This window comes from Lupinus angustifolius, unplaced genomic scaffold, assembly GCF_001865875.1.
Source record: "Lupinus angustifolius cultivar Tanjil unplaced genomic scaffold, LupAngTanjil_v1.0 Scaffold_24_4, whole genome shotgun sequence".
Taxonomy (NCBI): Eukaryota; Viridiplantae; Streptophyta; class Magnoliopsida; order Fabales; family Fabaceae; genus Lupinus; species Lupinus angustifolius.
The window spans coordinates 35,875-60,223 of record NW_017719923.1 but is presented as its reverse complement, the minus strand read 5'-3'; the positions used below and the strand labels follow the sequence as shown (position 1 = coordinate 60,223).

Below are 24,349 nucleotides of genomic sequence, written 5' to 3'. Positions count from 1 at the left end.
TTTAATTATTATTGACTTTTAAATATAAGTAATATAAACAAATAATAAATAATATACTGATTATGTATAAATTTTTATACCGATAGCATAGATATTAACATATAGAATTAACAGTAAATTCAAGTGTGAATTTGGAATCATAAAAAGGAATTGCAGCAAAAGGAAACAGAAAACAACGCAAGAGGGGAGCAGGACCATGAACATAACATGCACCAGAACAGAGCTTTAAGCCCTTTTAGTACTTAGTTACAACTTACGACCCACGTGTTAACACCCCCGTTCACACTCGAACCGGTTACCAGTCAAATATACGCGTGAAACAGTGTTGGTCCCACCTTCGGTCCTGTAGTGCAATAAATATCCGAAACCGCCAGATGTAAGTCACCAGTCACTAACTACTATGGTGATGGGAAACCTCTCTAAGCCAACCTGTTATCCAAATTCCCAACCCCAACCAAAAGTCCTTTCACACATTAATCCCAATTCATTTTATATTATATTTTAGAAAGTGAAGTTATATTTTGGGAAAATTTTCCCAATAATGCTTATTTCTCCCCCCCTTTTAGTTGAGAAATCTATTTGGAGGAAATAGACTTCCTAAATTGACCTTTATTTTCAACACTAAGAAATTGGTTTAGAGAAATTTATTTTTAAATTAAACATGTTCTTAACGTTGAAGAGTCGGTATTCAAATATTCAAACCGATTTTTCAACATTAAAAATGTCTAATTGAGAAATCAATTTAAGAGAAAAGACTCACTGAAGAAACTATTATTTTCAAGTAACTTCTAAACTAAAAAGGTAATAAATGAATTTATGAAATAAGTTGTAGATATAATTTTTGAAATAAATATTAGAATTAATTTTTCCATATATTAATCTATTTTCAAAACATATTAAATTTTTAATGTCTATCAATATATTCTCTAGTTGATGATTAAAAATTGGCATGTTGGAAAATTATAATTAGTAAAGGAGAGATCCTATTATTCTTAGAGTAATTATTTTTGTGAGCTCCACAAATATCATTAATCACATATACTAAGTGTTTTTAAATTATGTGGAGCTTTATTTATCAATGAACAATTATTTAACTTAGACAAAATTATTTAAAAAAACCAATGAATTACAAATAGGATTGGGATTTAAGTATGAAATGACATTTTTCTGTAAAGAATTGAAATTACCAAACTCCCCCTATCACCCTCACTTTATATCTTCTTCCTTGGTGACAATGTAGACTAAAAAGTAAAATTAAAAGAGAACAACTTTTTGGAGTTAGAGATTTCACAATAAAAAATAAAAAAGAAGGATTTTGTAAAAGATATATTAGAAGCTATGATGAATTGAAAGCAATGAAAGAGAAGAGAGAGAAAGCAGAACCCAACACTATGGCTAATTCAGTTGCATCAACATTTTCTGATGAGATTCCAAACATGAACAACAACAATTTCATTTTCCCTTTCTCATCTAACACAAGCATCTTTGATATTATGCCATTAGCACCATCATCAATATCATGTGATCAAAAAGTTTCTTCTTCATCGTTTGGTTCTGGTTTCATGGACTTGCTCGCTGTTCATGATTACAATCCTTTTTTATTCGATTGCGTCGCCACCACTAACACAACCACTACTACCCAAATTGAAAACTATCACCACCCTCTTCCATCGCCGGCCGATGGCTCTGAGGTGCTGAACACTCCGGCGTCACCAAACTCGACTTCAATTTCGTCCTCTTCGAATGAAGCTGCCACCGCCGCAGCCGCCACAATCAGCAATATTAATGAACTTCTGAGTGGTAAAGCAGAGAATGAGGAAGATGAAGCAGAGGATGAAGATGGTTATGGAAGCAGAGGAGATGACTATGATCAACAAGACAAGACTAAGAATCAGTGAGTTTGTGTAGTCATAAAACATGTCTCAAATCCTTTCTCCCACCGAGAGTATTAATTAAAAAATTAAATATTTTTTATTTTTTATTTTATTTTATTGTTATTAATTCGAGATATGAAACATGATCAATCATAAACTTTTCCTTTTTTTATTACATCAAATAAAATAAATTTTCTCTTATTAAAAAAAACAGAGAGGAGTGATAACAGTTTTTGTGTTTTTTCCTTCCTCGTCAGTGTCATAATTTTTTATAACCATTGTTTTTATTTGATTAAAAAAAGTGAAGGAGAGAAAACTTTATTTATTAATTGGTTTTGTACGAAATGAAATCTAATCTCTGTGAATGTTACAAATAGGCTGAAACCAAAAAAGAAGAACCAAAAGAAGCAAAGAGAGCCAAGATTTGCTTTCATGACAAAGAGTGAAGTGGATCAATTAGACGACGGTTACAGGTGGCGCAAATATGGCCAAAAAGCTGTGAAAAACAGCCCTTATCCAAGGTACCTTCACCTTTCAATATTACTCATTTTACTCATTCGTGTAACGATAATCATATAGATTTAATCTTTGTAATTTGGGTTAGCACCATTTCTACCTTTTTATTTAATTATTTTGCTTATAAAAAATTTAGTTTTATTCCCTTTCTCGAGTTCTTAAATAGGAGTTCTGAAAAACTAGAAAATTTTGACATTTAAGATAATTATAAACATTGATGGTCCATGTTGTCATAATTGCTATTGCCCTATGTTTTTGGTGATCGACTCCAAAACTTTGTTATATGTTTTCCTAGACTCTTAAAAACATTCACATATCTGTATGGGATATCAATTATAGGAAAGAAGATCTATTTCTCGGGTTCTTGTATCATTCAGTGTCACAAATTAATTAAAGTGTATCATTCTATTAAATAGAAAAAATATAAAACAAAATTATATTACTAGATGTGCATTTATTAGATAGAGAAGATGAAGTTTTTGGACCGAGGGTCTCTGTTCCACCTATAGTGATGGAGATCAACTATTCCAAACAATATCTCATCCCATATCCTAAACCAATTAGAGTGTTCAATTTTATTACTTTTTGCTTTTAATTTTTTTATTTTATCCATGTATAAATATATAATTGACTTAATATATGAAATAAGACACGGGTCACGTACATGCGATCCCATCCCACTTATACACCCAAACTTAAAACCCAGCTCTCTTCCTTAGTGATTAATTTTTTTGTTACCTTTCAAATGGCCATAACAGGAGCTATTATCGTTGCACCACCGCGGGTTGCGGTGTAAAGAAGCGGGTGGAGCGCTCCTCCGACGACCCAACCATCGTAGTCACAACCTATGAAGGCCAACACACTCATCCTTGTCCCGCAACGTCACGTGCTTCACTCGGTTTCATGCAATACCGTAATAGTGGTGTTCTTGGTTCTCATCACCATTTTGTTCTTCCACATCATCATCAACAACAGTTTCATCAAGCTTTATCATATGATTCCACCACCCCACCTTTGAACTCTACTAGTGAATTTGCTAATTCGTCGTCGTTTAGTGCCTTATTCCAAGATCAAGAGAATCATCATCAAGGTTTTGTACCATCTAGAACAACGTTTTTAAGGGACAATGGTCTTCTTCAGGACATTGTGCCAACGCAGATGAGGAAGGAGAAGAAGGAAGAAGATGAGTAGCTACCTAGCTAGGTGATAATTTATTCATATTGTGTCTATAATTAATATATATATACACAATATTAATGCTGTTAAATTATTTGTATTTGCTTAATTATTGGCTTGCTATGTAACGTTTTCTAACTTATGTTATGAAACTTTTTGGAATGGAGGCTCTCTTTTAAAATGAACTGGCCTTTTTTATGAAGGAGCTTAATTTATATTCTGTTTTTTCTAGTCTTAACTTTTTTCCTTATTTCATTCTTTGGGTTATTCTTTGTAACTTGAGATTTGTTTATTAGAAGAACAACCATTTCCCCCCTTATTAATCATCATTTCTCCTTCTCTTGTAATTCACTTGCATGATTCTCCTTCAGTCCTTCCCATATTCGTCTTTTTGTTGAAATAGAACTATATATTCTTCAATTCATGTTGGTGGAAAACCCAATATTTTTAGGTTTAGGGTTTTTCCCTTAATTTGTGGAGTTACTTGCATGTGGTGAACCCTTGTAGCTTGCTCCATCTTTGTGAAACTCAGATACTTATGTCAGAGACTTTAAGGGGAATGTAATATACATATATGTCTGTGTAAGTTCATGAGAGAAGGTTTAAGAAGAAATCTGAAAACTTTGTTTCAATGGAGTGTTATGATTGCCCCATGACCTGACACAATGGATGATGAGGTATGGAAAAAGGTGCAAAATTATTACTTGAGCAGTAGTAGTACCATATACTAGCTTTTTGTATGATGATGGTTATTCTCATCATCTTCCCCTATAAGCTACATACAAAGATGGGATTCAGCCATTCAATGATGATGTGTGTTTCCTAAGAAGGAAATATGTAGAGCATGGTTCATTTCTTGTTCATGATAAGATATAGATGATGTTAGATAAGAGTGAAAAGTATTGTGAAATATAAAATATGGTTCTCATGCCCTAGGATAGAGAAGTTGTTTAATTAGTGATAGAAGCCATCAACAAAAATTCAGATCTTTTCCAATATCGAAGAGTCCAATATTTGATGAGAAATTGTAATATGTGAAGAAAATTAGTTTTTATTACATGGCTACATGCTGGATAATCGTACAGCTATAGCATCTGATTAGATGATGGCAATTGAAAGTTGCGGCTAGTGTAATTGCTTTGTATCTATCCTATATATGACAATAAAAATTTAGTTTAGTTTAATTTGTGATGTATTTTTATTGCCACTAAAATAAAAGCTATACGTTTAGTTTGTGTGAGGTATGTATGGAAGAATTATTTTTTTTAATATCTTATAATTATCATCTGAATCAGTGGCTGAGAAACTACAACTATGCAGCTTAGTCGCTTAGTGAAAAATATTGTGAAGAAAGGAATACTAATACTAATACCATAAATTCTAACTAGTTTCTCCTACAACAATGTACACCATAAAAATAGGAATGAACCAACAACAATCACAACATAATTGAATTCAAGTACAAGATAGTTAATTTGTTTTCTAATATATTCCGATATCTACATTTTTTAATCTTTGAAGAAGATTATTTCAATACTTCAATAACATAAAGTGCTTGTAACTATAAAAGAAACTATGTACTTTATAAAATAAATACATATGAGCAATGAACTTATGTTGGGTCATCTAATTTTCTTTACCGTTTCAAATTCAAATTAGTGAAGAAATTGTAGAGATTTGAATTCCGATCCAATTATTGCAATAGGTTCAAAATGTGTTCAGTTTGAAAATATTATATTGAACTGAACGTCTTTTCAGTTGAAAAAAAGGCTTGGATATAGTAATTCTAATATATTGTACCCATAAAGACATTAGAAAAATTTGGTATGATGGCAAAGGTTTTAGTGTCAAATTCTTCGTTGTTAAGACTTAATATTACTTCGTTCTTTTAAATATTAATTGTGCTTACGATTGTAAATAGTAGTTTTAACGGTTTTAGTTTCCGATACTTGGTACCACTAAAGATTAAGTTGTTTGTACAAAAAAAAGAGATTAAGTTGTTTCTGATTTAGGGTATAGGCGACAAAATACTTGGGGATTAATGCTCTTCATTTTTATGAATTTTCAATTAACTCAAGAGATGTTTGAACTTCAGTGAATTCATAATGTAACATAGTCTTAAACTTGCTAGGAATATGTGGAGAATATATAGTTTAGATAGACAGTGTGTGGAGAAAATATATACTTTGGATATTGGTGATTGTATTTCCTGGTGTACGATTCCTTTAACCCTTCCTATAAAGTGAGTAGATTTTCTTGCTTTGATGAGATTTGGAACCACATAAAGGATTTTATTACTTTCGGACTATCTCATAAAGGGATGGAGTCTTTTTTTCCTCTTACTTATCATCTAAAACTCAACAGACATTTCATTAGAGGAAGACAAGGCTATGAATTATATCACTTCATTGTACAAATTGGCATGATCACATGACATTATGATATATATATATACAGTAAGTAACTGCTAAAATGGAAAGGTTTGCAAGTAGTAGTATGTATGAACACACTTGTTAGGAAGAAGTCAATAGAACAAAAACACTTTTACAAAAATGATCACAAATTCAATGTGATTAAGCTTTAAGCATTTTTTTCACAATGCTGCAGGTGAATGAATATTCTTCTCCTGAAGCAATGAAGAAAATATATATTGTGGAATACGACTTTTCTGATATTCCCAAACTTTCTAGCTATCAAACTTTATTTATCTAATTGCGGGAAATTAGAGGTGTCAAAATGGACTACTCGGACAAGTTCAGGTCAGCCCACATCAGGTTTGGGTTAAGCCGAACCAGACTAAAAAGTCCAAATACAATTTATGCATATCAAATGGTAGCCCAAACCCGCCCTAAGCGGATTACGGGTTATGGCGGGCCGGCCCGCATAAACTAAAAACTAATTTTTTTAACATATTTAATCTATTCAAAAAATATGTATCATATAACTTTTATTAACATATTTGTTATGCAAAATGCAACCAAACTTATAGATCTAATGTATTGTGTTTGAGTTAAAGACGTGATGTTAGGTCCACATGTATGATTTTTAACATAACTCTGTTATGAAATCTCTCATTTCTATTGGACTCTCACTCTCTAACACACAATATAATTTGTAACTTCACTTTAATATATATATATATATATATATATGAACATTTGATACTAATAAAAATATTATCTTTTATATGTTCTTTATCAACACTTTCATTGTGAACTATTATATTAAATTTGTGTGAAGTTCTCTATGATAAACAATTTATGTTGATTTTAGTTTTGTTATAAATATTATTTCCTTTTTATATTTTTGTGGTAAAGTTAAATCTAATTAAATACATAATAACGTAATACTTATTATCTATTTTTTTTTATTATAAGTTGTTTTGTAAATTTTCATTTAGTGCTTATTACCAAGCCAAAAGTCTCAAAAAAAGATTAAAACATATAAGTAAAACGGGTAGCCCGAACCCGCCGGATAAGCCCGGCCCGAGCCTGGATTTATAATAGCTCGATTGGTCCGGGCTAAAAAGCTCGGATTTAATAAAAAGTACCTAAAATGATACCCAAGCCCTATAAATTTTCGGGCTTTGGCGGACCGACCCAACCAGACCTGCCCGTTTTGACAGCTCTACGATATGACCTTCTAATCCTTCCGTTGTCCCAAACCATATCCAATATTAATAATGTTGAACTAAAAATAAAAAAATAATAAATATTTAATTTTTAATTGAAATTGCGTGTTTTTATTAGTGGTGACATGATTTAGAACATGGTCTCACACATTATATCTTCATTTCTTCTAATCTAACTATAGATAGTTACTCATCAATATTTATCCACTAAAAGGCCACCACACCTACAACACATAATTTGCTTAGAAACAATGGATTAGTCTTATGGAGAACCTGATGGGACGGTTTGACCGGTTTGATCGCTGATCGGACTTGAAAACGACTATGTTTTATAGTTTTAATCAAATGAGAGTTGAACCATTTTGAACCGGAGCAATTATAGTCCGACCATGTTAAACCTGTTTAAACTGAATTAACCCGGGAAGTTAACCGAACGATTCACTTAAAAAATGGAACACTGCTCTAATATTTTGTTTTACTACCATCCAAAAAAGATGAAGATGTTATTACTTCAATATAATTATACATAATTATTAATTATATAAAGTTTTACATTTATATATAACTATATATTTATAAATAAAAATTATTAATTATGTATAAAATTATACAATCAGACCGAACGATTTAACCGTTTAAACCTAATTTGGAATATCTCTACCGATTTGACATCCGGCTCGAGTTTTACACCATTCTTTTTATATTTAACAAAAAGGGAGTGCTCTAAATTGTTGGGTTAAATATTCATATGAAGAGACTTGTTTAATCATATCCAACATAAATAGGATTGTTATCCTCAAAAATACATTTAAGCTCATTAACAATGGTTTTGTTATCATTATTGGTAAATGTTGAGAATAAGAGGCTGAAAAAGAAAATAAAAAATATAAATCTATTACTTCTCAATGTATTAACTATTAAGTACTTATCTTTTTTTTTTTAATTGTAATGATTTATTTTCCTTCTTCAATTTTTTTATCATCAGCCCTTAAAGCCAATGTTTAGAAAATAGAAAAAACCCTCTCGTGTGCTGTGAAAACAAAATGAAATCTGAATCTTACTATTAACCATATATATAAATATATTATATATATGCTTAGATGACTTTAACAAGATTTATGATATTTATAGCTAGACCTGTCTTTGATTAAATATGACACTAGCTCGTTAAGAATAATTTCAAAATTGATAGAAAACATGGGTGCCTTCAACTATTTATTTATTCTTTGCTTGGTTTGCATGTATAGGAATATATATGTCGGATAAAAGCCTTGTGTAGCAATAATGTAACAACCAAGATGTTAACTTCTTAATGGAAATTTCTTCAACTTTTCAATCTTCATAGTCACTTCATATAATCATTTGAAACCAAAAGCCCAAAAAGTAAAACAAAACTGATACGTATCAAAATTCCTAGCAAGAAATTCGACAAACACGGATAATTGAGTCATTATTATGATATATTTGTGCCAGCCACCCATTGAACATTTGAAGTTAGAAGTCTTTAACTAAAAGATCATAGTTTGGTTATAAATCATAAATTGTTTAAGGCATATTAAGAGTGGCTAAATTTGCCTATAAAAAAAGAGTGACTAAAGTACTGATGATTTTTTTGTTATATAACTCAGTTGAATATATTACAGAAAAATAGAAAAAGGAAATGGCAACCGAGAGTTAACTGGTACCCTTTAATTTTCTCTAATTCTCATTTGCTATACTTTATGTTTGGCAAAACAAATTACTGATGCTTTGGACCCCATTTTGACATGAAAAATGAAAAAGAGAAAAATAAACGGCTTCGAAGAAGACAAGACTAAAATTAATTACAATTTAGCAGCCATATATATGCATGGCCCGATTCCTCACTCTTAGTCTCTCCCAAAGAGCTTAAATTTTAATCTTGGACCACTAGAAGGGTAAAGCTAACTCACTTCACTCCCAACTTTGGTTCCCGGAGTAGAAAATGGAACCTAAAAACAATACTCAAAAAGAATTTGATCACGTTTCATGAACCAGTAATTTGCTATATATAGAAGAGCACGTTTGCATGCGAATTCAATATCATTTAGATCAGAATAGAGTATCACTGAAGTCTTACTGTTCCTAATGGACATGCAGTTCGTATTATACTCAAGCTCCCATCAGCTTTTGCAGCTACCTTGAATGAAAGGTATGGTGATAGTGCCTGTCCATTAGACAGTGACATATACCAACTCACTTGCTCAGAAGTAGAGGCCATAATCTGCTCTAGGGTGGAACAAGCCATATTTCATGACTCTAGAATGGCTACATTTTCATGATTGCTTTGTCAATGCAAGACATTCTTAATCTTTGTCTGATATTACCTTTTGTTTTATAAATCTCATGAACTGTATAATGTTTTGTGGGCTTTGCTGGGTTGTGATGCTTCAGTCTTGCTGGATGACACACAAGACTTTGTTGGTGAGAAAATTGCAGGTCCAAACTTGAATTCACTCACAGGGTTATAAGTAATAGATGTTAGAAATTCCTTAATGATTGGTGAAATACCTAGAATCTTGAATTTCATGATTCTCACGTACATATATGAATCAAAGGCTGTAGTGTCATACCCGAATCCATATTTCTGGATGTGCTCCTTTCATCCACGTTTCTGAAAGAGGTTTTGTGGTATGGTGGTCTTCCTCAACCAAATCCCTGATTCCTCTTGGGACTTGCGTTTTCACTCTGATGGGGAGAGGAGAAAACTAAATTTGATTTGGTGTATTGGGGACCATAACCTTCCTGATGTGTTAACTTACAAGGTTCTCATTATCCCATATCCGTTATAACATTTTAGAAATCTAAGGGGTGTCAGTAATTAGATCACTTATAATGTAAACCCAAAAATAAATAGCTGATATAGTTGTATCAAATATATTATACTCACCTTAATTAGAAATTTATAATTTCTAACAATAGATAGATGCTATCAAATCTGAACTAGAACTTGTTTGTCCACAAACTGTTTCTTGTGCTATATACTGGATACTGTTGCTAGAGATTCAGTTTTTCTGGTTTGTCATTTGTTATTTTTTTTCATGTCCTTATTGCAATTCATAAATTTTTCCACAATTATTCTGATTATCATGAAGCATATATTACAGTCAGGATGGTGGTCCACTTTGGAAAGTGGAAATGGGAACGAAAGACTCCATTACTGCTAGCAATGACACATCAAATAATAATAAATGCCCATATGTCCAATTATGTCTCAATCTAATGAAATTGTGACACATATTAAAAATTGTAACTCATGAATGCAAATAAACCGTTACAACATGTGGGTCAAAATGAAGGTGGTGATGCCCTACCTTTGAGCATCAAATTAGAGATTCCATTTTATAGCCATTTAAAAAAAGCTGCAACATCTCGATGTGCTGCTCAAGCTCAAACTCCTGCAGGTAAAAAAAAAAGATAACAGTTATGAGAGCACTGATATGATAAAAACAACACTAGGATGAAACATAGCCTCACCAACCGTATTCAACATTCATAGCCAAGACAATTCAGAAGTCCACCTCCTTTCAAGTTTCAACTCCCAACCCAAACTCAATAAATAAAGGCCATAGATATTCTATATTTAAAATAACAAAATGTTTTTCATTATCATTCCTCTACTGAAATATCAAATATCCATTACTTCCTCCCAAAAGGAACAACGTCAAATTGGCTGCAATATTATCCCATCCTGAATTTACTACTACCTGCAACATTATTGAGGGAGGGTACTTTAGGAGACTACTGTGGCTCATAACGAATGTGGTATTTTAGGAGACTACTATTGAGGCAATTAGGTGGTCAAGGTAGTGATGCAAAATAAAGATTCATTAGAGTAAGAATTACCATTTGGATGTTGGTTGTAGACTTCTAGCTTGCTCTTGCTGAAGAAGTGCTAAATTGCTACTCATGCAAATATATAAATGTTGCAACTTTACATTATAATAATGAAGGAATCTAAAATGGGTGAAGACTTGTGCATAAACTATTGTGATACTGATACTAATTTACAATCATCCCTTTATGGTCCCCACCGAAAAACTTTGAAGCTGATGTAATTAATGTATGATTAGTTTATAGACTGCTCAGCCCATTGTGTACTTAGAGCATCACATATTGTTTTGAAGGTTGTTAACTGTGTTATTTGTGTTTTTGTTCTTAAATAAAAATAAAGTGACTAAATAAGAACACTCATTGTTAGGAGATAAAATATATAATCTAGAAATAAATACAAACACAAACATATCCAAAAGTATCAAAACATCTAGAATAATTACAAAAAATTAAATTTTGCATAAACGAAAATGAAAAAAAAAATCGAAGAACCCCTATTTGTCTTCTTTGAAAGAAAATTCCACCAATTACATGTGTGTCAACAACAAAATTATATTTTTTTATTTATAATTGATTTCTAATATTTAAAACAAATTATGACAATTTTTAATTTATTAATAAATAAGTAATTATTTTTAATATTTTGCTATATTTATTATAAAATATAAAGGTTTAGGGTAGGTTATGAGACCCAAATAAGAATAAAAATAATGTTTGTTATTGTGGGAAAAAAGTAGATATTTGTTCTTATTTTATAGGAAATTATAATAAATTGTAAAATAATGTGTGAGACTAAAATAATAGTAAAAATATTGTTCTCTATTCTAGATGCTCATGTCTTGTCATTTCCCATGGTTTCTGTGTTAGTTAAATTTTGGTAGTGAAAATGAATGTTTGACAATCATAAAATATTGTTATGAGAAAATTCTAAAGTATTATATTGGGAAATATCTTGTATTCTAAAGAGTGTATTATTCCATTTTTTTTGTAGGTATTTATTTACCATTTTGGTAAGGAATTAATCACTTTCAGAATATATGTCTACCTCTCCTTTCTGGTAAAAAAACTCAAGCCAAAAATAAACTCTAAAAGAAAGAGGAATTTTTTTAAGATTATACATTGTTATGTTTATCATTAGACACTTGTACATTATGTTTGGTTCCATAAAAAACAAGGAGAAAGAAAAAAAGTGATGGAAAATATTATTTTCCACCCTTGGTTCCAACATTAAATAGGGAGGGGAAATATATGTGTGGATCCCACAAAAAAGTTTCTCCCTAGTTTGAGAAGAAAATGAAGGAAGAAAATTGAAAAAACAACAATATAGGTGAATATAAATACAATATATTAAATTTCTTTGTCTATATTTATTTTTATGTGAAATTAGTTTACTTAATTTCATTTTTTTGTTTGAGCTCACAAATAAATAGTAATTATGTATGATGAAGTGAAAAGAAAAAAAATATAATTACTTAAAATTACTAACAAGTGACAAATAATAAATAAATTAGAAAGACCAAACATAAATATGTGGATATGAGATGATTAAAAATATAAACGCGATTATCAAATATGAATTAAATTTTCTTTTAGACACATAGGTGAGAAGAAGATGTATTTTCATTGAATTTTACAAATAAATATTGTTATCATAAACTTAGTTGTTTATATGTTAATTAAAAAATATTAATTAATATTATTAAAAATAAATTATTTAATTATATAATCTGTAATTTAAAAATTAGATATACTATGTAATTATATATAAATAATGATGAGCCTTATGTCATTTTCAATGCACTATGTATAAAAAGTTTAAAATATGTGCACTGTGACAATGTAAAACTTTTTACTCTGTCATCACCTCATTCATCATTGATTTGTATTACTTTTGTTTGAGCAATAATGATTAATATATTAATGATGAATGATTTGCTGATAGTGTAAAAAAATCATATTGTCAGTGTATACATATTAAATCAATGTATAAATGTGTATTTTCTTTCCTCTCATTTTTCTTCCATTTTCAATCATATCAAATAACAAAATTATCATCTCATTTTCTACTACTTTTCTTTCCTTCCACTTTCAATCATAAACTACACCAAACATAACCTTATTTTTTTTTGTTATATACATACACTTTTATTATTTTAATTACATATAAAGTTTAATGGTTAATTAGAAAATAAAAATAGTTTGTAGTGTCTATTTGCAAAAGATATAAAATTTAGGATATTTTTATAGTCTATTTCATTCTTATTGTAATGAGTAAATATTCAATTTTTATATATTTGATTTTAAAAAATAAGAATATTTTTTGTATTATTTGTATTTTCCGTTATAATTTTTTTATATTGAATATACTTTATATTATAATGTGTTATCTTCATTATAATAGATAAGAATAGTGATTATCATCACCTAAGATTATATTATTTATTTTTATAGAAATTAAGAAATGTAAAAAGTAAAAACAAAATGAAACTGATAGTTATATCAATGTTTTCTCTGTTATATAAATTGGTACGTGAGAATTGAGCTGTCCTGATTTGTTGTAACTGATGGGTCGTTATTATCATCATCAGCGTGACGGTGACATCCTTATCCATAAAAACATTAAAAGTAAAATCAAAACTTAATTAATTAACTTAAATTAAAATAGAAAAACCCCCTAACCCCGTTTTCGAGTTTCAGCTTTTGAAATCAGAAATGGCGAAGAACGAAGAGCTTCCGATTCCGATTTACAACAAGCTTGAACCTGTCTATGGCGATGATTCTCAACTCGAAGAAGCTCAGCTTCGTTTCAATACTTTGAAATCCAAGTTTCTCCAATTCTTTGGCCAAACTCCTCAACTCTTCGCTCGCTCCCCTGGTTCTCTCTTTCTCTCTCATCATTTTCATATAATCACTATGTGTGCATGCATTGGATTTTGGATTGTATATGAATTTGTATTTGTCTGTTTGATTTTGTATTGCAGGGAGAGTGAACTTGATCGGGGAGCACATTGATTATGAAGGTTATTCGGTTCTGCCTATGGCAATTCGCCAAGATACTATTATCGCGATTCGCAAAAATGAATCTGAAAATGTTCTCAGGATTGCTAATGTTAATGATGAAAAATACCCCTTGTGTACTTATCCCGCTGATCCTAACCAGGTTCATCCTCAAAAACATGATTTATTACTTAGCTTTAAGTTGTTATTCGATCCATGTAGCCGATTCGGTTGTTGAACAATAATGAAAATTGTTTATAAAAATATTGGTCTGTTTTGTTAGCAAAACTTATCATCACAATAATTTTTTTACTCCATTTTTTATATTTATTTAATGCTATTTAAATTCGTGGTTAATCACATGTATTGGAGTTGTTTAATAGGTTCGTTGTGATCAATGAATGGCATGTTAATCTTTCAATATAGGCGAAATCAGATGTTAAAAGGTAGTATGAGAATATATGTGGTTGTTTTGTTAATATAAGGCTGCTTTGGTTTTCATGCAGGAACTTGACTTGAAGAATCACAAATGGGGCCATTATTTTGTTTGTGGGTGAGTTCATTTCATATTTCTCTGGGTCTCCATATTCCCTCTTGTTGTGCTGTTTTCAAGGTGTAATTGCTAACATTGGTTGATGTCATTAACACTTCAAATTGGTGCAGATTGTATAACATTTGAACCATGATTCCTAGACTCCGATTCTCGGAATGTGCATGCTAGTTACTTGTCAATGTAAATTATAGAAAAAATGTGGTTGTGAAATGTGAAGTTAGATAAATGATATATTACCTATTTTTGGACTGGATCTGCTATGGCTGTGAATTAATGATTACCTCTTTTGGTGAACAAATAAAAATTGTAGCACTGTTGATTAATTCATTATTATTAACCAATAATGAGGTTACTGTAGGTATAAAGGTTTCTATGACTACGCAAAATTGAAAGGAGTGGATGTGGGTAAACCAGTTGGACTTGATGTTGTTGTTGATGGAATAGTGCCAACAGGTGTGTTCATTGGCTTTTAATTAGAATGGTGCCACTAAGCATATCCAAATTTATCTCTGAATGTTATCTTCGTCACTTTATTAGAGATGCTGGATTCATGTCTTTGTTTGTTAAAGAAGCTGAATTAAATGATGATATTATTTTCTTTACAGGTTCCGGACTATCAAGCTCTGCAGCATTTGTTTGCTCTTCCACAATTGCTATTATGGCTGCTTTTGATGTGAACTTTCCTAAGGTCTGCCCTTTGTGCTGGAATAATATACTAGTTTGAGCTTTTACAGGGAACTCAGTTTTTGCCTTTTGGGTTATCACCTATAAATCAGTTGAATCTAAGTAACATTATTGCTTGCTGAACTGTTCTAATTGTAAATTATTTGTGTTATCCAGTAAGATTTTATTTTTTATAGAAATTATTCATATGACTGCAGAATATAACTGAAATTTTGTGTTGTTCAGGTAACAAAAGAAAAAAATTAGGTGTGGGTTAATTCAAAAGTATGTCAAAACTTGATATCAGTGTCACTACTGAGATGATTGTGTATCTAGAATTTCACGTGTTCACCCTTGAAAGATCAGATCTAGTCCTAATCCCTATTTCAAACTATTGGCATCAAAATTAATGTTTTGTATATCTTCATGTTCTACTTACATATTTTTGTGTCAAATTTTATTATTGTTACCTGAACAAGCTAACTGCTTAAGTTTAATAGTTTTATGCAATAATTTATTCTTAACCTTTGCTTGTAGACTACCTATTATCTGAGATACATTGTGACATCATACCCTTTAGATGGACATATCACCGCAGTGCTTTACCGAAAGCATTTGTTTGTTTTGGAAAATATTTTATTGTCCTTCTAATATTTACCTTTTTATTATATTTCTAACATACATTATCATATACTGTTGACAGAAAGAAATTGCACAAGTTACATGTGATTGTGAAAGACATATCGGGACACAATCTGGTGGGATGGATCAGGTTGTTCATCTTTCAGTACATATATGTTCTATTCTAATCTTAATTTGAATGTGTCCTAATTACCTTTTCAAATATGGTCATTTCTTTCTAATCATCTCTCTATGGAGTTACTTGCATCACTACTGCATTAAAGCTTCCTGCTTATTGAGTATCGTGTTACTCTTTTTGGGACATTCTAACATTTTGCTTCTTCTTTTCCCTTTGTTTTTGTCTTATTTGATAGGCAATCTCTGTCATGGCCAAGACTGGGTTTGCAGAGCTGATTGATTTCAACCCAATTCATGCAACAGATGTGCAGCTTCCTGCTGGGGGAGCTTTTGTGATAGCACATTCTCTGGCAGAGTCTCAGAAGGCTGTTACCGCTGCCACAAATTACAACAATAGGGTTGTTGAATGCCGCTTGGCTTCTGTAAGTACATTTTAACCTAATTAATGTTACTCATGCCCACTCCCTAATTACTATTAATGGAGCTCAATCTCTGTCCTTTACCCTGTTTTATATAACTGGTCAGAGTTCATATTTATTGGACAGAAATGCATAAATATCGAATATGTTGGTGAAGTCTTTCAATTTCTTTGGGAGAATAAAAGCAAGAGTATTTGAACCTATGACCTCCAACTACTAAAGCCCTTTAAAACTAGTCCACTCCTAGTTACTGTCTATGTATGCATGTCTAAACCTATTGTGAAAATTTCTAGATTGTGCTTGGCATAAAGCTAGGAATGAAACCTGAAGAGGCAATATCAAAAGTCAGCACACTGTCTGATGTTGAAGCGTTATGTGTATATTTTGCTGGTACCCATAACTCATCTGATCCTGTTCTTGCTGTCAAGGTAATTTTACTTGGTATGATGCCATCCTTAGAATTTCCATTGTGAAACATGCTATTTCTTTTTAAGTTTTATTTTGAGAACATTTTGTTCCAATTAATATGTAATTTTAGAACTTTTTTCCTACTTCATCAAGATTTTAAGGCTTTTCCCATTTAATGAATTTTCTTTTGTTTCAGGAATATTTGAAAGAAGAACCATATATAGCTGAAGAAATTGAGAAAATTACCGGGGAAAAGCTGACTTCATTTTTGGGCAATAATGCAGCTTTTGTGGATGTTATAAAAGCTGCAAAGCAATACAAATTGCACCAGGTTCTTTTTTTAAGCTCCATCAGTGAATTTACTTCCATTTGTGTAACCATGTTAATGTTAATTATGGGTGTAGTGGTTGCCGCTTTTGAATTTCACCAGTGCAAAAACCATTTCCATTGGTTGTAATGGCTTGTCCCTTTTATTTCCAGAGAGCTGCTCATGTTTATTCAGAAGCCAAGAGGGTACATGCTTTCAAGGATGTTGTATCATCAAATCTTAAGTGAGGCTTTTGGATCTATCATGTCTTAGCCATACTTTGTCACGTGTGCTCTTTATTCTTTTTATGTAATTCTCATGAGACATTTCTGGATTGCTTAAAATCTAGGACTGCATAGCTCATAAAAGAATTGGTTCAGTATGTGATAGTTCAAATCTAAAAGGATAAAAACTAGCCATTGAAGTGTAATTTAACCCTAGAAATTTTCAGCACGAATGATTGAGATTTGGAACTATCTGTTTGTTCATTTCTATTTTATTAGGTGCATGCCGCTATTTCATTTGCTTTCCCCATGAAAACCTTGACTAATACCAAAATGTGGCTGTGCTGCTGTGCTTATTGAAATGATACCAAAATGTGGCTGTGCTATTGTGCTTGTTGAAATTTATTAATATTTTATTTTTGGCTTAATAGCTTTCATTCCAATGGTCTGCCATTGCAATCATTAGTGATATTTGCATTTTGATGTCTTCAGTTGTTCTTAGTATGTGATTGGGGCTGGGGGGTAAAGTTAGGTGGTTTTGTCACTTTATTTCATAAAAAATATATCTTGGGACTCATCTATTAGTTTGCATGTATTGTATTCTTTTGTAAGTGGACTATATGTTTCTTAGATTCTAAGTACTTTATATTTTTCCAGTGACGAGGAGATTCTAAACAAGCTTGGTGATCTTATGAACGAGAGTCATTACAGCTGCAGTGTTTTATATGAATGCAGGTATTGTCATTGAATAGTAACCTTTCAGAATATATGGTATCATTGGAAAAAATGCATGCATTGTCTCAATTGTTCGGTTCTTAGAGATTTTTATCATATTACATTTTCCTGTCATAAATAACAGAGCGAGAAATAATTCTTGTAAAATGTAATTTCCTTTTTTAGCACATAATTGATATTTTCCATTTTATTTTGAATCAGCTGTCCAGAGTTGGAAGAACTCGTAAATGTTTGTCGTGATAATGGTGCTCTTGGGGCAAGGCTTACTGGAGCTGGATGGGGTGGTTGTGCTGTTGCTTTGGTTAAGGAGAACCAAGTCCCACAATTTATCCTCAATTTGAAGGTGTGCTATCACTCAATACTTAATAATTTGATTCAATCATTGGAAATTAGGAATAAACCAGTTATTAATGATGTACTTTTTACATTTCAGGAAAGTTACTACCAGTCTAGGATAGACAAGGGCGTTATCAAGAAGAACGACCTTGGCCTCTATGTATTTGCTTCCAAGCCATCAAGTGGTGCTGCCATCTTCAAGTTTTAGTATATTTCCTTGGCCCACTTACCTTTTCATGGTTGAAAGTTATGTATTTGGCTTCTTTATAAGATCTTCACAAAATATGAGATGCAATTTGTGATGGTGTATAATTAAATATTACCCTAATTTTCTTAAGTTGCTTTTGATATACTAGTCAATATAATCAAGGAATAATGATTTTATTGAACAACAATGAAATCCCCATTTGTAGTGGAGAAACATTGTTTTATTATGTTTGAAGCTAATAAGATTAGGACTTAATTTTATATGTTTAAAAATTTATATTAATAGCAGAATATGATTATGGTATTTATTATAATTGGGAGTGGTTAAAGATCTCTTAGAGTAGGAGTAGGGGTGTAAGGACCCACTAGATTCTCAGGATGACCAAAAGGTCAAGATTCGATTTCTGGGAGTGACCCTTGTTGGGAGGAGCAGTCACACACTCCGAAAGAGATTAGTCCTTACTCAAAAGGGTAACGAGATACCATTGGTAGTACCAAAAAAGTTGGGATGTAAGTGGATGGGGTTGGGTGAATATTCATGCAAGTGAGATGGTTTGATTTGTGTCTTTGACATTTTGGTCTAGGGACCTGAACTAAGCTAACCTATTGCTGAGTGTGTTAAAAAAATGTATATTCTCCCTCCAACTAACCTCTTTGTAAATTGTAGTAGGGCCATGGCGCCATGCTAACTTTTGTACATTTTAGGTTATACACTAGGGGCAACGATGGAAAACAGAAAATTCACTAATTCAGACAAGAACTAATAAGGCATGTAGCTCTTGTTAGTTTCATATGCGATGACATCATGCCAGTTTAAATTCTATTATGCATGTTGAGGTATAGCTATCTAACCATGTGATCTCACATGTGACACTGATATAATCTATCTGTGTGAAGACATATAATAGTAAGAGAATTAGACAGGAATCTACACCTACAATAGTTTTCATTCCTTAACAAAAGAAAGTTCTAGATGAAACTCAATTTAATATTTCCTGGTCCTAACTTGAATTTTCTTCTTCCTCAAATCTCACTGATAATATAATTATGAGATTATCCTTTGGTATGGTAACATCTGCATGATAAGGCTAACACAGTCTATAGTCAAATCCTAGACAAACATGTCTGCAGTCTTATGAGCCATACTTTGCCTAATTTAACAGAATTGTAGCTAGTAACCATTCACTTGAATTTAAAGTTGTTTAACCCTGTTGCAAGTATGTTGAAGAAATAAAAACAGATCAATCATATTGGAATATAATGATTAATTATGACTTACAGATGAACCAGATTCATAATAGAGACCAGAATAGTTGTCAAAAACATCTGGTTTATAAATAGCTGCTTAGAAGTACATGGAATCACCAGTAATTTGTACAAAACTCAACCATGTAAAAGCATTTATTTATGTAAGAATAAGAGCACTAGTAAATGCTACTATCTATTGGGCTATAGAAAGGGAGAGAGATACAAAAGAAGGGTAAATAAATCAGCCATTTAATAACAGGTTTACAATGGCTGAAGCTACATCAACCAGCTTCTGCATAATGCTATTTCTATCACCTATGGGTGATTGAGTAGAGCCAGGGAATTTCTTGTTGCAAGCATCCACTTCCTTCTCAGCATCAGCTATGCTATAACTTGCAAAACCAAACCTACCTTGGCTTATGGCTTCAGCTGCTTGTGGAAGAATGTACTTCACAACTGGAATGTATGACTCAGCACAGAAAGCCAAGTCTTGCTCCAATTGTTGGTCTGAGGTATGCTTGATCAACTCTTCAATGTAACTTAGTGTGTCAGTAGCATTTGCCAGAATGTTATTCACCATTATGAGTGCTATACCCTTCGGATCACTTTTAGGGGCTAGAGGGTTTGAATGTAGGATCTTGCTGCATAGGTCATAAAAAGGTGTCCTTTTGCATATTTGGTCTACCAAATCACCATCTCCCTCATCCTTCAATAGGACTGAGGAATGAGTTGGTGTAAAGAGAACACTAGAGAATAGAAGAATATAGAGTGCAAAAGAGGACATAGAAGCTGAGGTACTCTTCATTTTTTGGTGTGATTAACAATGAATACCAATGTTGATTCCTTGGCTGCTATTTAAGGTTAGTTTGTTTGGTCGTTGGGTGAGTTAAAAATTGAAGTTTTGTTTGCTACCATTTGAATAAAAGGAAAATGGTTCTGTCGGTGTTAGTCAATTTTTTTCTTATGCACACATTTTTAGTCTTTTCATATATAAATAAAATTGTCACATACTCACATGCATGTTGTTTTCTTTTTGTAACCATAGGCTTCCAAAGTCTACACATTGTCTTTTATGGTTAAATCCTTGTAGCATATCACGGATATCTTGTTTAAGATGATTTTTATTGACAACAATGAAAGGCAAACCTTATAGCAACACGATGTTATTCCAGTGGTGTAAAACTCTACTAAATTATTGGAATGACTAAAAAATTAAGAGTTTGATTTATAGAAGCGACTTGTTGGGAGATGTAATCACACACCCAAAAGAACAGTTCCTTGCCCAAAAAGAGTGAGGCGATACTCTTTGTAGTATCAAAAAAAAATCAAAGGCAAACCTTATGTTGTCTTCCTACTTCTCGAAAGATGCCAAATAAGAGCTCTTTATAGATGATGTTGTCGACATTAAACCCTTCTCTTGATTGAGATCTCATTCATTGAAGACAAAATCTCCATGGCTACATGTGTTCGAGTAATCTTGTTTTTTTCAAAATGGAGACAGAATCATCTCCCCTGCACTGAAGAAGACATACTAACTAACAAGCATAATTGGCATAATAGATTGTATTGAAAAGATTCATAATTATCAACTTTAGTCCTTTTATTAATTAGAGTAAACATCCATTTGGTTCTTCGTGTTTTAAGTATACACCAAATTAGTTTCTAATTTAAATTATCATTTTAGTCTTCATTTTTCAAAATCGTAACAAGTAATGTTAATGTGAGTCTCTTAACAGTAACAAAATATATAGTGTAGCACATTTTCTGCACACATGGACATATGTGGATTTTTTACGATGGAAAATCTTTAGCTGGTGATCGAAATAATGTCGTTTCTGTCAATTTTTTATAACAAAACTAAAGGCACAAAATAACACCCCTCAAGATTTTCATAAGTAACACATTAATCCCTTTTTCATCTCTTAGTTTCTGAAACAAACTAAGAAATCGAACCAACCCAAAATTACAAGAAAATCCTAACCGAAACAGCTTCGTTTTGAAGATTGGGTAAAGATTTTCCAATCCTTACGAGATCGCCCCAAGGAGGCCTTACGCATCCCAAGGACACATAGACCAAAATAAGTGTTTACTCTATTAATTAACGGCAGAACTTCAATAGTTTTCTATTTTATTTCAATAATATAATCTCATTGTTATATTAATATATTATAAAAGCTAGTCAGATTCGAGGAAGAAAGCTAACTTCAACAGTTTTCTATTTTAGTTGAATAAGATAATTTTATATTATAAAAGTCAGATTCGAGGATGGAAACTAAGTTAGGATCTGTGAATTATTTACAATTTTATATTGGTATTGGTGATTCACTTCTTGTGGTTGGGATCACAAAAAGACATAAACGGTGAAAGCATGAACCTGAGGTTGCAAAACCAAGGGTATTCCTCACCAACAGCTGCTACCAAAGGGCATCACAAATAGACAAACCTATATAATGTAAAGATTTATATATATTTAATTTATTATTCATTTATATTATTTATATTTAAAAGTTAATAATAATAAAATATGATAGTGGATAATGCAGTGAGTATTAAAATCTCTTATACTGTGCATACAGCTCTTTTTATATATCTATACAATATTTTGGTTCACTGAACCATTATTGTTTCTAGTATGTTCTGTGAATAAAATATTTTTCTACCATACATTAATCAATAAGATCAAGAAGAAATGGCTTGTGAAAAAGAAAATAGAAGACACATATCTTAACAATTTTCTCAATAATTGAACAATTAAATTGAAAATAAGAAGCAAAAAACTGAGGGATATGGATTGTAAAGTGGACTATGCAATTGTGTGCATAACTGCATAAGATACAGATGAGACTCACAAGAATTTTGCATTTCTATGACTAAGATATATTGAATTCAACTACTAACACTTATATTGGACAAAAAAACAGACACTGTATAACAAATATTAAATAGAGCAGTATTTTCACAATAACTAGAGCAATATTTTCACAATAGCTGCTGTAACTGCTGCTACATCATTCATGGAATTGTTATCATTGGTTAGTGGAGATTTCCCAGAGAAGCTTTTCTCACAAGAGGTAGCTTCAATGGCAGCATCATTAGCACTATTCACTGCAAACTTAGGGTCACCTTTCTTTAAAGCTGCAATGGCTTGTGGTACATCTGCTACCAAAATTGCATTGTATCTGCCACTACATGAATTCAATGCTTCTTTTTGACCAGGTTGAGGGTTCCCTTGAAGAAGTTGATGGATTTTGGTTAAGGAAGTGTTTGCTTTGGTTTTTATCACATTCACCATGATTAGGGCTAGTCCTGTGACATCAGCATCAGAACTATGAGGATCAGCTTGGAGATGATGAACACATAGATCATGATTTGGTGTCTTTTTGCAAGTTTCTTCTATAAGATTTGCATTTGTGGATATTACAACAGTGCATAAGATAAGAGATAAGAGCTTCAAGTTTGTCATGGTTTTAGAATGAGAGGAATGGTACAAGAAGCACTGAAGATAAATAAGGGATATGGAAAAATGTCTTCTGAGGAATGAGAAGTTGTGAACCTCTTATAATATGTGAATATGGATATCAACTGTGAAAGGACAATAATACAACTCTTTCATAAAAAGATCTATGGTAGAATGTAAGAGTTCTTTACTTACCTCGACCATCATTATCATTTATATTTTATTATCAATATACTTTTAAATATAAGGACAAATTAAATCTTTACACACATATAAATATTATATTCTAACTCTTCTTTTTAGTTAAGTAAATGGGTGAGCTTTTATTGTTACCAATTAAAATGGTAAGCATTAAATGCTAGTCATCTACTAACAATTCTTATTTTGCAAGTTTGGTATTATGCAAATCTCTATTCTTATAATAAGGGTGTCTAAAACACTAAGGTAATTGCTTCATCTCTCATATTCTCAGTCACATAATAGTGAGATCAATGCTAATTAGGGCCGAAAATGAACTGATCCGGCTCGAACTAGAGCTCAGTTTGAAAAGGATTTGGTCAATTCAAAACTCGACTTGAGTTTAATATGAATTATTTTTTTAACTCGAATTTGACCCGATTAAAGTTCACAAACTATTCGACTAACTTTGGATTGGTTTATTTAGACAACTTAAATAATTAAATCATTTTTAAAAAAATATTGCACATAGTTATACATATGAATATAACAACAATAAACCTAAGATTAATTTTTATATATATTTAAATAATATATATAAATATAATAAATTAAATAATATATATATATATAATACATTTCAATCATATTACTTAAGGAATGCAGTTGTAGTAATTATAACTAGAAAAAACTTGTAAGACATGCAACTAAGAGATAATGAATTAATTGACTTAAAATAATGATCATTTTTTCTGCAACTTTAATAACACTAGTAATCTATTACTCAAAGACAGTAATGAATTACTCTGA

General features: G+C 31.5%; 4 protein-coding genes across 4 annotated transcripts; 2 read left to right on the top strand and 2 right to left on the bottom strand.

Annotated features, from left to right (window-relative positions):
• The first annotated feature begins 1,193 nt into the window (after nt 1-1,193).
• Nucleotides 1,194-4,490, top strand: LOC109338397 (probable WRKY transcription factor 48). Its single transcript, XM_019575627.1, has 3 exons — nt 1,194-1,894; nt 2,252-2,395; nt 3,149-4,490. Exons 1-3 carry the CDS (start codon nt 1,356-1,358, stop codon nt 3,579-3,581), a joined length of 1,116 nt encoding a protein of 371 aa, XP_019431172.1. The 5' UTR covers nt 1,194-1,355; the 3' UTR covers nt 3,582-4,490.
• A 9,200-nt stretch (nt 4,491-13,690) lies between these two features.
• LOC109338402 (galactokinase-like) lies at nt 13,691-18,859 on the top strand. Its single transcript, XM_019575634.1, has 13 exons — nt 13,691-13,924; nt 14,031-14,209; nt 14,553-14,599; nt 14,958-15,052; nt 15,205-15,287; nt 15,966-16,034; nt 16,258-16,443; nt 16,734-16,868; nt 17,045-17,179; nt 17,329-17,399; nt 18,037-18,114; nt 18,316-18,457; nt 18,548-18,859. The coding sequence occupies exons 1-13, from the start codon at nt 13,762-13,764 to the stop codon at nt 18,656-18,658; spliced, it is 1,494 nt and encodes a 497-aa protein (XP_019431179.1). The 5' UTR covers nt 13,691-13,761; the 3' UTR covers nt 18,659-18,859.
• Nucleotides 18,860-20,036: 1,177 nt separating this feature from the next.
• On the bottom strand, nt 20,037-20,783 carry LOC109338403 (cell wall / vacuolar inhibitor of fructosidase 1-like). The gene has a single exon (XM_019575635.1). The coding sequence runs from the start codon at nt 20,708-20,710 to the stop codon at nt 20,147-20,149; it is 564 nt and encodes a 187-aa protein (XP_019431180.1). The 5' UTR covers nt 20,711-20,783; the 3' UTR covers nt 20,037-20,146.
• A 1,844-nt stretch (nt 20,784-22,627) lies between these two features.
• LOC109338404 (cell wall / vacuolar inhibitor of fructosidase 1-like) lies at nt 22,628-23,419 on the bottom strand. Its single transcript, XM_019575636.1, has one exon. The coding sequence runs from the start codon at nt 23,366-23,368 to the stop codon at nt 22,871-22,873; it is 498 nt and encodes a 165-aa protein (XP_019431181.1). The 5' UTR covers nt 23,369-23,419; the 3' UTR covers nt 22,628-22,870.
• Nucleotides 23,420-24,349: the final 930 nt, after the last annotated feature.